The sequence below is a fragment of the Larus michahellis genome, chromosome 1 (genome assembly GCF_964199755.1).
Source record: "Larus michahellis chromosome 1, bLarMic1.1, whole genome shotgun sequence".
Lineage (NCBI taxonomy): Eukaryota > Metazoa > Chordata > Aves > Charadriiformes > Laridae > Larus > Larus michahellis.
In genome coordinates this window covers 149,235,348-149,249,644 of record NC_133896.1, presented here as the reverse complement: position 1 = coordinate 149,249,644, position 14,297 = coordinate 149,235,348, and the positions used below count along the sequence as shown (strand labels likewise).

General features: G+C 37.9%; 1 protein-coding gene across 1 annotated transcript in view; it reads right to left on the bottom strand.

The window, feature by feature from the left end:
• Positions 1–393: 393 nt before the first annotated feature.
• OCA2 (OCA2 melanosomal transmembrane protein) overlaps positions 394–14,297 on the bottom strand; it is a 173,212-nt gene continuing 159,308 nt past the window's right edge. The window contains exon 23 of the mRNA XM_074608185.1: positions 394–984. Within this exon, the coding sequence (XP_074464286.1) occupies positions 897–984 (88 nt within the window). The 3' untranslated portion in view covers positions 394–896. The remainder of the gene's footprint in view (positions 985–14,297) is intronic.

The following is a 14,297-nucleotide window of genomic DNA, read 5'->3' as shown; positions in this document are numbered from 1 at the left end:
TGAGACCTGGAATGCCTCACAGGACTTAATATTCATAATGAGAAGTTTGACCTGTTCTGGCAGCCAATTATACAAAACAATATACGTGGCTTAACACATTATTATCAGAGAGAAGGAAATCAAAGCCAAACTATGATCTCATTCTTCCATATAGTGTATTAACCTATTAAAAGATTTAGAGTACTTCATCACAGAAGTGAATTAATAATTAAATGGAAGATGTCCGGTGCTTTATCACATTTTATGTCTATACTTTGGTAAGAAGAGGGGCATTAGTTTATTTTAAGAAAAAAGCATCTTAACACTGGTTCGGAGCTTTAAAATGAAAAACAAAGCCTCCATAGAATGTAATCCCAGTTCAAAAATAATAATTCCTTCCATAGCATATTTTTCAGGAGATGTGTTTATTTTTAAATGTAGATAATGATACATCCTTCATAGTGTACAGACTTTCTGCTTAGCTGTCTATTATTACAACTTGAATATTAGTTACTTTAATACAAATAGCTAAATACATTGGCAAAGACAAATGAAGCCCTAAAAAGAAATTACTGAACATCTGCTATTATGAATGAGTTTTTCATCTGTGACTATACTCAGCTTGTGTCAATACAAACTTTCAGGCACAACAAATTCCCTTGTGATGGTGCCTTTTCATCCGCACAATTATTGTATTCATAATTAAATATATATCTTTTAATTTTGATTATCTAGTTCTGCAAATTGTTCACAAAACAGAAGGCTAAGAATGACTAAACCTGATGCTGATAATCATTTTGGTTGATACCACGCGTTTGGGCTTTACACATCTTTTTCCTTTTATGTATGTTCTTAGTGTTCTGATATATAAATTAAATGAAAAAGAAAGCTTCTTTGAATCTTGAAAGGATAATTTACTATGAGTTCCAACCTACTACGACATGAGCAACAAGAAGATAGCACATCCCGATGGTACAGGACACAATCATCATAGGGAAACCTAACCTGAAACAACAAAATAAAGGAAAGATCAGTAAGGATACAATACTTTGTTCTCCAAGCAATTTATGAAAAGGAAATTTAAGTTATCCTACACATTTCAAGCCTCAAATGTACTTATAGCAGTGACAAAAGCATAGATGTACTGAGAGTAAGACAATGTCTAGGAGTCTAATAGTCAAGCTCACATTTCTACTTCCAGTCTATTTAAGAGATAAGTGGTCAAAATTATCATAGTATCATTGGTTTCAGGGCTTCTCTTCCAATTTACTCTGTCTCAGAATCTGGCATGTCTTGTTTTGTTGGTATTTTACCCCAGACAATATGCAACTATACAGGCAAAATAACAATTCTCACAAATTATGCAGCATTAGAATAGATCATCCGGTGTCCATCACTTCAGACTAGGTGTGTAACCCTGGTATGGCACTTTATAACTTAATCTATGGCTGAAAACTCATTAAATTGTTTCGCTGTTGATCTGCAGTCGCATACAGCTAATATTCCTCTTCTGTACCTCTCACCAGGTTTAACAGATTTGAATATTATTGGATTTTTGGAAAGAAATGCCAAGCAGCTGTAAAAGTGCTATAACTTTGCTTTTCTATCAAAACAGTTATTTGCTTTTCACCACAGATTAAACTTTTCAGATGACACTCAGATTTTACAGCTTTCTTTAGGCTGACAAACGCAGGCAGCGGAGACAGACAACTGGAAAGGATGTTGTGGAGTTGTCTGATTCCTACTTTGCTAGATTTGTAGGTCTTCCATATATGTGAAAAGAAGGGAGTTTTCTGAAACTTAAAAGCATTATTGTATGATACTGAGGGACTGTGAAGAATCACTGCTGTGATCACAGTCATTTGTTTTATGTTACTAAAATCACAAGGAAAACTGAGAAGAGAAATGATCATGCCATAAACGACCCTCCTTATGTAGTTTCTTTTGTCAAGTTCAGCCAAGAATTTCCGTAAACATCATCAAAGCATGGCAATGTTCTCTGAAGTACACCATTTCATTTTTTCTCTTCCTTGAAGTAAGACCTGCTTATTATACGTGGATATGTTAGTTGTGCCTTTTTGCCTTGCTCGCTAGGGCCCCTCAGGAAGGTCCCTTGAGTCCATTTCCCTCTGTCATGGGTGATCAGAGCACTAATGAAGAGATGTCCATTTAGTAGGTGACAGGAGGACACCACTCTCTGAGCTTGGGTGGGTGAATAGCTCCTTTTTTAGGAAGCTACAGCTAGAAAAGACCTCTTGGGGCATATAAGTGTGGCCCCCATCTCCTCAGGGTATGAAACCTCTTGAATAACATGAAAATTAAACTTCTCAGTGGCTCACTGCAATCTGCTCTTTCTACCTGCAGCCATGACATTGCTCTAAACCTTGAGATCCTCATGAGTCATGTTTCTTTCATTGCTGTTTTGCTGAAAAGCTGACTGAAGGAGGCATAGATGTGACAGCAGATCAGAGGTGCTTTCACCTTTAACAGTCATTGGTTCAAGTTACCGACAGGGGAATTTTACCATGAACAAGGGTCACTGCAAACACAAAAATAATCAGCCCTAACCTATAAAGTTTGCAGAATAATTAAGTAACAAACAAAACCCATACACTGTAAAGAAGTTGTTGGTATTATTTAGTGAAGATCAAGCTTGTCCGTAATGGCTGCTCTTGACCCACTGTCCAAGTGAGCCCATCTCACACACCGGTAGAAATAGAGGCAAACCAAGAACAAAAGGAAGCCCTTGCAAGGCTGGAAAATTTAGAAAGGGCAAGACTGTTAGGGCTGACAGATCATCTCGTTTCTGTCTCCTTGACATCCCTCTGAAAAAGCTGGCATGTCCCTTTGCCCGTGACCAAGTGTTGCCTACGAGATCTGCCCCAGCAGGACAGTTCCCATTCCTGGCTCCAGAAGCTCTCTCCTCCATCTCTCTGAGATTTAGGACCTGGTGTGCCAGTCTCTTCTGGCATTCTGTTAACAAGCACTATTATTACTATTCTGGCTTCAGAGGCACTAATGTTAGGCTGATATTTGGAATTGAGAAAAGAGAAAGGGAGAGGAGAAAGAGAGAAAGGCTGGGTGTGTCCAAGTGGTGAAAGGTACAAAGAATTGTTATGAAGTGTCATAGGATTGTCACAGCTTTCAAATATTTCCTGAGAAGTCTGAAATGCATTTGGAAGATTTGTTTAGTTTGGGGTTTTTGTTGTTGTTGTTGTTCATATGAACATGCATAAATATACTGCAGAAAAGTGTGATTTCTTTTCCAGACTGACTGGTCAGATTCTTGCTTTTGAATGACTCATTGAAAGAACTGAATCATTATTTAGTCACTAAACTATGATCAAGCTGATAATACTGTAAAACAGCAGAGCTAAAGTGTCTCTTGGAATTATTTTATAAAAAAGCAAAAAATAAATTAATTAATTTGATGGCTAGTCGACTGCTTCTCAGACCCTTTATTTCCTGCTCTCAGCAAATCTGATCTCTAGCCCTCCCTAATCTCACTTAGATAAAAGCATCCAGATAGGACAAAAAAGCAAAACCAGCAATGGCTCTAGGAATAAAATAGCTCGGCTAAAAAATCCTCCTACATCCTTCAGTATATCTAATGAATGCTCCCTGCAGCTGTGTCGCCGTGACAGGCTGGTGAACAGGAGATTGCTACAACTCTCATAAGAAAATTGGCTGTTGTTTGGCAGAAACCAGAATTTTATTGACCTTGCAGTTAGCAAACAATGAGCTGGTACTGGGAGGAGCGAGGACGGTGCAGGTCTTAATCTGTACTAATGTACAACGCCTTTGTGAGGACTGTCAAGGGGAGGGAAGGATCCCAAAAGATTCAGTGCCTACTCGACCATTGAAAACAGAACAGAAAAGACAGCTCCAGCTTGGAGGAGGTCCGTACAAGAAAATGGGTGAATTATAGACGACCACATACGAGCATGCAGGAATTGTAATCATACCCCCACTGCCACAGTGCCAGTCAAATGTGTAGCTGGAGACAGACACAGCCTGTCTGGGGAGGAACCTCATTTCGTTTAGTGTGGATGCTTGCATAGGGCACAACTACGAAGCCATTATTCTCATTGCATGGACAATTACCCCTCAACTTGAGGCCTGAATTTCAGGCCCCCTGGCCTGAGCACTAATGTAATTGGATCAAATTCAATGTTGAATTTGTGTACCAGGGAGAGAGGAGATAAAGTTCAGTAAGTATTAGTTACTGCAGTGTTAATCGATGACCTGAGTCGGTTCAGTGCCCTGTTATTGCTATTACATTATCCATTGCGCTCCTCCAAAGGAAGATACAGCTCCTGTCCCAGGCCACATACAACATAATACGTTTAGGTACCTACATTTTCTTCAATTATATCAAATCTAAGAATGCATTTTAAATAATGTAAAAATTACTTCCAGCGACTCTCATTTTCAGCATACTCCTTGGAGTCAAAAAGTAGCATGTCATTCAGTTGTTTCTGCCCAGGAAAAAGGATCAGCAGAGTTCAGAAGTCATAAAAACTTTTCTCGCACTAAAACTTCAGCTTAGTAAGAAACACTAATTAGCATCTTTGTCATAAAAAAAAAAAAAGAAAATTTACACTGTCTTGTAATAGCATCTGATGTGACATTTTTATACATAAACTAAAGGAACAGGGCAGATGTATCCTGCACTGGGCAGTCTTTTCTTCCCTCTCCCACTCTGCAGACAGGGAGATACAGATGCCCTGCATGGCACAAAAAGTTCATCCCAACTGTCCGCAGCCGGCTCAGGGAGTTTTCACTGCTGCAGAGAGGGGTCGGATGCAAGGAATGTGTGGATGATAGGATCTAGCATTCACCCCACTCTTCTCTCCTTCTCTTCTTACTAGAAAGCTTAAACATAAAACTGTGATCTGAATGAAATCGCCCAGTTTAAATATACTCAAGAAGCAGATGTTAGTTCAGCGTGAGATAGCGAGAGCATTTCGAGTGAGAGCCCTGGGGATTTGTCTTGGACAAAGTTTTACTTATTAATAACTGCAGCAATCTAGTAGTGAAAAGCTTGCAAATCGCCCCAGCACCAGAGAGATGCCAGACTCTATGGAGAACAGAATTCAGCATGTTCTTAACAAATCAAAATGAGAATTTGAAATGAATGAGATGAAACTCTGTGAAGGCAAGTATGATGTATTAGAAGTCAGACAGGGGCACAAAAACAGCAAGGAAAGTGAAGCTTTTCACTGGTAATGACCTAGTGATTTCTGATCCTGCATTGCTGCTAGATTTCTGGCCCTGTGTTTACTTAGAAGAAAAGGAAACTGGTATATGATTATGCTGGGAATAAATCACATTTTTAATGAGTATCTACAGATGCAAATATTACCGTTTTCTTAGGTTATAAGTTTAACCAATATTATTTGCTAAACAATAATAGCGAAGCCTTTGGGGTCTGAATTGCATTTTCGTGGACAAACGGATCTCCTACAGTACCTTGCAGCTCTATTTTGTGATGCAAGAGGCAGCAGGACCTGGGAGGTACAAGACCCAGGTTCAGTGCCCTGTTCTGACTGATTTGGGACATGACATAGGAAACATTCTCACCCATAAAAATCACACCTATGGGCACTGCCTTCCTTGGCAGCTCATAACTTACACAGCCTGTGCACCCTCGAGGGGATCTGTGGAAGAAACATGCCTCCAAGGAAATGGGGAACCTTCAGTGGTTCCTCAATGGAAAAGCAATGGCAGAAACCTACCAAGACCAAACCACTGGCAGTGAAGGAAGCCTGGTGGTAGCCAGGGGTAAAAGTTAAAAAAGAGTTAAAGCTAACTTCTGCTCCCACTTTAATTTGCAATTTAATGTGCAATTTAAGATACAATTTAAACTCAACTGGTGGAGTTTGCATCACACTTTTAAAATTTTGCTTTTCTCACTTCATATCAGTTTCATACTGCGAGATCTGTAGAAGATATAACCTCAACTTTGCAGAAAAGGACCTGGGGGTCCTAGTGGACACCAAGTTGAACCTGAACCACCAGTGCATCCTTGTAGCAAAGATGGCTAACGGTATCCTGGTCTGCATTAGGTAAAGTATTGCCAGCAGTTCAAGAGAGGTGATCCCTTCACTCTACTGAGCACTGGCGAGGCCACACCTGCAGTACTGGGTCCAGTACTGGGCTCCCCAGTACAAAAGAGATATGGGCATACTGGAGAGAGCCCAATGAAGGGCCACAAAGATGATTAAGGGACTGGAGCATCTCTCATGTGAGGAAAGGCTAAGAGAGCTGGGACTCTTCAGTCTTGAGAAGGGAAGACTCAGGGGGAAACTCATCAATGTGTATAAATGCCTGAAGGCATGGTGTAAAGAAGACAGAGACAGGCCCTTCTCAGTGGTGCCCAGTAACAGGACCACTGGCAATGGGCACAAACAGAAACACAGGAGGTTCCCCCTGAACATGAGGAAACACTTTTTCCATTGTGAGCATGACCAAGCACTGCAACAGGTTGCCCAGGGAGATTGTGGAGACTCCATCCTTGCAGATATTAAAAAGCCATCTGGACACAATCCTCGTCAATAGGCTCTAGGTGGCCCTGCTTGAGGGCGCCCTCCAGAGGTCCCTTCCAGCCTCAACCTTTCTGTGATTCTCACCCACCTACTTGTTCCTCTGTTCTTGAACACGGGATAAGAAAGCATCATCTGCATACCCGAAGATTGGCACGTCATCAGAAAATATTTAACAAAGGACAGATGATAGATAATTCTTCTCATTCTTGGACAGTCTTTCATCACTTGCAATGTTTTGCTCTGGAATTTTGATAATCTCAAACTCAATTTTCAAAGACCATCTAAATGCCTATGAAAGCAGCCCCAAAAATGAGACTCAGGTGTGGGTATACTTAGAAGATACATAAGGTTATTTCTGAATGAAAGGAAAGCTACATCTTTTAATGAAGTTTCATAATTTGATTTGCAAAGTAACTCATTTATATTTCTTTTCAACAAAAGGGTATAACCACAATATTCATTGATCTTTATGAAATGAATATATCATAACCCTCATGAACTGAACTCTAGAAGGATGTCTTTTTTAATGGAACATAGGACAATTTTACCTTGATGAAGAACAGAACCAACTAGTTAACAAAAGTTATATAGGTCTACATAAGTTACAGTGTCATGCAGTACAGCTCTGTGATCAAGTTCTTTTTCCCTAGCTCAGCTAGGAATACATAGCAGAGTGAAATCCTTTTTTTGAGGAAAAAGAGGAGAGGATAAAGTTACATTTATAAATGTAAGACTTGCTTGTGAATATTACAGTTTCTGAAGTTCTCCATATTTTTTCAGATTTATCCAAAGCAATCTATAAATTATTTGTACTAACATTCTTAGATATATAACTCATTTGCATTGTGATTATTTGCTGCCAAATTCTCCTGTGAAGAGATTTTCTCAAAGGTTTATTTTGACTTTTGAACCTAATTGTTAAAAAAAGAAAACCTCAGAATTCCTTGGGGAAAAAAAAAATCCATTTTTATTAGCACTTAATTCTCTACCTTTTTTCTTTGGCTTTGGGAAGGAATGGAGACTGAAAAGAAAGATTTTTAATTTGCTGTCTGCCTTACTCTCAAAGGAGTAAGGAATCTTCCTTTTGGTCAGTTTCTCTGTTCTCATTATTTCTATGGTCACTTTCCTGTCATCCTATTTCTTTCTCCCTTTCTTTCAATGCAGACTGTCTTACAAGTCTCCTGTCATTTTGGCTGCGTCAGCCTTTCCATCATTCCAAGTTTTTGACATACTGATCCAGTTTATCTGAAAAGGAAATATGGACTTTACTAACAGCTTAAAGAAAACAGAATCAAAATGTTTATCGCATGTTCACGACCCCTTCAAATCCAGACACCTGTTGTAGCTTGGAAAACAGGTGGCTAAAACTGCAAGTGATCATTAATTCAACATTAAATTGCTGTGAATTTCATATAGTCTGGAATTACATAAAAATTATAGTGTGGTTACCTACTAGTTACCATACACAGGAGTTACTGTGTAATTTAAATCACAGAACAAAACCTATAATCCTGTTTTCTTCTGATTGCTAAAATTATAATAATTTCTCATGATATTCTATCTGTTTTGAGTCTATGCCAAAATTTCCTATAGAGTCACTGCCAGGAGTGAACCTGAGATAGGGAAAATCAGATCCCGAGTAAGAAAATGTAAAGGTGTTAGGTTTTGCCTCCCACAATCTAGGTCATCCTTCTAAAAATGGTTTGCTATAACCTCAACATTTTAATGTGCTGAATGAGCGATGGGCCTTTCCTTGGCCTCCCAAAATTCTAATTATCTAAAGAAAAAAGTGCAAACTTTCATTGCAAGGCAATAACTTGCCAGCTCCACCTGGCAGATTCAAATGACTATTGATAGAATATTTGTTGCAGTATCTGTCTAGGTCTTTGTGGTACAACTGAGATGAAATCCAGGACTGTCAGAACAAGTGACTCTGACAACTATGCAATACTATTCATACATGGTAAGCTAGCAACCTGTATGAAACACTGTGGAAAAAAAAAAAGAAAAACACATCAATTTTAATAAAAAAATACTGTAACTGATTACTTAAAAAATCATCAAGACACAAGTTATTAGATGACAACAGCATCTAACCATTTTTTTTAGGACTAAACATACAGTTCCAATAGGAAATAGTGAAATCCTGGGGACTTCCTGGGGAAATCCAGGAAAGAATAGAGCTCAAGTGCAGAAAAACATGAAAACACAGATAGAACTAACTAGAACATTAATCTATCATGTTCTATCATACGATAGAACATTTTACAACATAACACTGGTAAATTTGTGGAAGTTATTTTTCCCACTATCCTTGTGATTCTAATATCTCCTTAAATGAACAAATTCATAGTAATAATTTGGCAACATGCACAAGGTGTTCAAAACCTTGTATCTGGGTGACGAAGGGGGAAAAAACAGTAACATTCCACATTTACCCACATGGCCAACGTAAATACCCCACATTTAAATGAGAAAAAGAATGACTTTAGTCAAGCTCACTGCTGTCACTGGACGTAAAAGAAGCTAGACTCAGACCTTTGCACTTGTTGGGATGCATTTTACTAAATTTATACAGCATGCTCAAATCCAGGTTGCCTGGCTCTATAGATTAGGCCTCAGTGGGATACCATTATAGAGAGAGACATGCACAAACCAATGGCCTGAAAAATATCTTAAAATTAAATCACTATTTTAAGGATAGGAATAATTGCATCCTAACCTAGAAAACACATTTAAGTGTTTTGCTGGATCGGGAGTCAAACAGACAAATCAAGTGACCCCAGACACCTCATCTCTAGTCTCTTTTGGAAGATATCCAAAGGCAGGAAAGCCAATATAATAATAAGACAGTACGATTCCCTTGTGTCCCCATCTTTCCTTCACCCATAGAAGTTTTCTATGGCTTTTCTCCATCTATCTGCCCTATGGCATGGAACACCTGTCAGAGTCTCCAACAGATAAGTTCCAGCTTCAAGTAAAAATGTAGTTACTCTTGACATGAATGACACAATTACCCAAAGCAACTCAAAAGATTGGCCCAAGTTAACATCGCTTGCTTTCTACCTGACTACCGATATCTAGAGCGAACCAACCATGCTTGAACACGTCGGGCACATTCTTCTCCCAAGAAGGCTTGCACCAGCCAACCTTTGGCTGAGGTGAGAGCCAGGAAAATAGAGAGTAGAGGAATTTCTGCTCGGTAGAGTCCATTTAAAAGAGTATATTATCTCTCTTTTCTATCAACAGATACTCTCAAGAAACATACAGTATACAATGTTAAAGCTCCAAAGTGAGCTGTAAAAAACTATGGAAGTTTATCATCAAAGCAGTAACTCCATTCTCTGCCAGGCAGACAAAGGCAGGTTGTTATGACTATTTGAAAACAAGAGATGTTATATGCTGCATGTTGGCAAAAACTAATATGTCACAGATTGAATTTTAGTTCTGTCTTTAGTCAGATGCTTTTTCTCAGTTTTGCAATGTAAGATACTTGATTTTATTTCTAGCATTTGTGCTCCAGAGAGACCAAAGCGTTGCAAGCACAGTGTTTATTGTTAGCGCCAATGTGCAGCTAGACAAATTGTTTACCACTACATTCACCAGAGCGGAGATAAATTCTACAAACTTAATTTGCACACCTTCTAGAAAATTCTACTGGTAAATTTAGTTTAAATAGTTTCAATTCACATGAGTTTCTGGTCCATTTAATGACAATTTTTTTTTTTTAATTGCCAAGACTATTTGAGTCCCCAAATAGTCCCTAACAATCCCTTACTTGGTGCTTTAATATGAAAATCCTAGAAGCAGAGTAGACTTTCCATTCATTATTAGGGGAACATTTTCTATATAGACAGGCAAGTTCCCTTCCTGCCTACTGAAGTAGGACATGTCATGATAAAGTATGGCATAAAGATTCAAGATGATCTGCTAGTGATTTTTTGAGTTTATCACAACTTCATGTCACCCTTGGATCTATTGTTGTATATTAGCAATATATTTGCACTCCACATCCTCCAGATACACCCGAAAATAAGTTTAGTCCTCAATTTGTTGCTTCTGGTTTTGTTATGAGAGCTTCACGTCATTCTAAAAACCAGGAAATCAAACTATATGAAATTGATTCAGGTCCTTAGGAAAGCCATGCTTATTCCTCTCCCACACATCTGTGTAATAAGGTGTAGTTGTGTGTCTGAGTTTAAGATGATTAAAATCATCACGGACAACTAGAAGAGAAAAATCAATGAAGTCTGTCGTCTCTTAAAGATACCCAGGTACTGATTGTGAGCACAAACCTCAGTATTCCTGGAAGTGAATTGTTCTCATGAATTGTTTGGACGGTTCTGATATAAATATTCTGCTAATCGGATAGATTTATACAAAACTAGTGAGATTACTGTGAATGCATTACGACTGCTGAAATAGATTTTGCAATGTTTACAGTTAGTGTTTCTGTATTTTATGAAACATTTAAGATATTGTAAGCTCACTTCTGACAATTATATGCTTTTTGTTTTGCAAAAAGTGAATTTGAGGCTTATCCACATTTTTGTTTTTGTAGCTCAAACCTCGCTGCTATAGAAATTTCTCATAAAGTGTTTTGTCTATTTTTGAAACAAACTGTATCTACAAAAAAATTTTATACTACAGTATTTTTCTACATGGTCTAAACAAATGGAAGATAATGGATATGGCAGAAATTAACTGTGATTTATTTAAATTCCAAAATGATTCAAATTAAATAACCTTTACTTCCTCTGCATTATCTTGGCTTTTTCTCAGTGAGGATTCAGGAATGAAAGTTGCCTGAATCTTATTTCCATAAATGTCCTTAATCCCAGCCCTCACAAATGGTATCTTGGGGCACTTTTCTTAGTGGTTTTGTTGTTGTTGTTGTTTTTTTTTTCCTCAATGTGCTCTTTTATTTTGATTAAAGCACAAGATAAAAGGAAAATGACATTTTACAGTAGAGATTAATCAGTCAAGTCTTTAATAATTTCAACAAAGCACTCTCAGCTATTCCAAAATCCCTGGACTTTGCTAAAAAGCCAGATGCTACATAAGAAAGAGTATGTTCCACCCCATTCCCCTCTCCTCTTTCTCCCTGCTTTGAGACTCCCATTCATGTGCCATATAATGTGATGACAGAGAACTCCTGTACAGCAGTTTAGCAGAACAAAAGAGCAATGTAATTGCATTTTAAATTAAAAAGTAGAAGGATGTTTCCTGTGCACTAATGATTATTTTTCATTATGAACTCAGCAGATGCCTCCTGATAAAATGTTGTTGATGTTGTAAGGCCAGTAAACTTTCCACCACAAACCCTATGCTTTAGGTCATGCAGTCTAAGACAAGAGCAGAGAGTGAAGATTTTCATTCCAGCAGGATGCACCCTGGAGGCTTCTCTCCCGCCCACCATGAAATGCCAACCAAAGGCAGATAAGGGGGCAGCTGGAACCTCCCGAACCTTCTCTGCCATCATGGTGCACTGCAGCGTACAGGTCTTCCAAGCCCAGAGAAGGTACAGATCTGAGGTCTTACGTGCTCACTACAAGAAAAGCTTTTATTAACTACAGGTCTAATTTTAAGTGCAATAACAAACTAAGGTTAAATAAAGTGAATTCTATTCTAAGTAAGTACATCATTTCCTCAGCATCTTAAAGCTCCCATATACAAAGCATTAGACAAATAAATACTATACAAATATATCCCTCCAGACTGTCACAGATATATACCAACATTTCTTATGACACAGAAGAGGAGACCTAACAGATGGTCAAGGTAGAAAAGGTTTATTATAGAGAGGCAGTTAAGTACCACTAGCAGGATGTTTTGACACAGGCTAGCTACATGACCAGTTCACAGGTGTTGCACGACAATCAGAAGCATCAATTGGAATTCAGTGTCTAGTTGTTATAGATGGCAGATAACCCTTAAGGTGCTTCAAATTGAAAGGTCAGAGCTTCAGAAACTCTGATTCTCAACTCCTAAAAATGCACTAAATTTTCAGAAGTTTTTTTGAGAAAGACCACATTAGTCCCAGTGTTGTCATCTAACCCACACCGTCATGAGTGTTACTCAGGCCTGCATTGGGAATAAGGATTAGGGAGTGACTGAAATCAGGGAAAAACACGAATAAAATTATTAGACTTTTTTTTTTAAATTATAAAGACATTTTACTATCTTCATTTTTTCAACTAGTGGGTGAAAACTAAGCTGGTTGCTTCACAAACTTCTGCCTTCCTCCTCCCATCTCCACCTCTGCAGTTGAAGAGCTGGATTGCTGTTCCAGGAATCCAAGCATGCACCAGCGACCCACCTGGGCATCGTTTCATGGGCCTACACTTAGCTTATAATATGACACAGGAGTGTCGTGGAAGTTCCCCAGCAAGTGAGTTATGCAGGAGACCAGATGTTCTGGGCCAACCATTTACACCAAGGCTACATGCACCCCAGTCTTCTTCCTTCACTGCTTTGGTTGTTGCATTTTCTTTTGGACAGCTTGTACAATCAAGCGGTTGGTTTAAGTGTCATCAAGTGATTCTGAACCATCCCTAAGTCTCCCCACAAATTCACAGTATTACCTTTCTAAAATATCAGGATCATTGTTTCAGTTATGTTTAAGACATTTTCCATTTTAGTTTATTTCTCTGAATTTGGCCCTTTCAGCTAAGGTCAATAGACTTTATATTTCCTGTGTTAGAAATAGAAGGTACAGCGATGCATTCTGATGCATTTCATCTGTAACATTATGAAACAAAATCTTAAGAAGCTTGGCATTAATATCCTTACAGTACTAGAGACGGAATATGAGTATCTCTTGACTGTGTGGAATAATTTAGGGGTTTTTTTCTCCTTTGTGTTTAGAAAGTCTATTCTTTAGATAATTACATAGCACTAGGAAAACAAATTACATGTATGGATGCCATTTAATTTTGAGCCTCTAGCAGGTTTTTTTCAGACTTTTTTATCAGCAAGTATTAAAAAAAAAGGATTAATAACAAACAAACCTGCAAAACCTTATCTAATTTTCAGGAATAGCTTTCACACCTTCTCCCAAAAAAGCAGCACTTAGTCACTATCAGTTTAAAACCAATGTAATTACATAACCATTACCATTTTAGCTTATTGATTTGCCTATATGTTTAAAACTTTAGAGTACTCCTACTTAAGTAACCCTCACTGAAGCTGAACAACAGCAAGTGTTGACCAGGAAGTTATTATTCAAGTGGTTTACTAGTTCTGTTTAAATTAATGCAATATTGCATTAATTATAACGTATAAATGAGGAAGATTATAATTTCTAAAAGTTATCAAAAATCACTACTAAGTTCAAGCAATAAAAAAGCAAAGAATATAGTAAATACTACCACATCTTTTGTGTGAGAAATAATGTCTGGTTTACAAAAAAGAAAATAAGAACCTATTTACTACTCCATGAAAACTAAACCATCAAACTTCCTTTAAGCAGTTCTAATTTCAAATGCCTTGTAATGAAAATAATGTATGAAAACATGAAATCCTCCTTTCTTCTGATCACGTTGGGATACACCAGGATAGTCTGTTTGACACATTATTAATAATGAAGGGAAAATCACCTCGCTAGTTCTATTAAAAATCTCAAATTATTTGATAAAATGAAATGCCATGAAAAAATATGATGCTCATATAATTCCAAATGTCTGTATGATGCTTGGGCAAGCAAACATCATGCTTGGGATAAAGCAAACTCAAGCTGAGTAGGTATTAATACACTGTCTTAAGAAGACT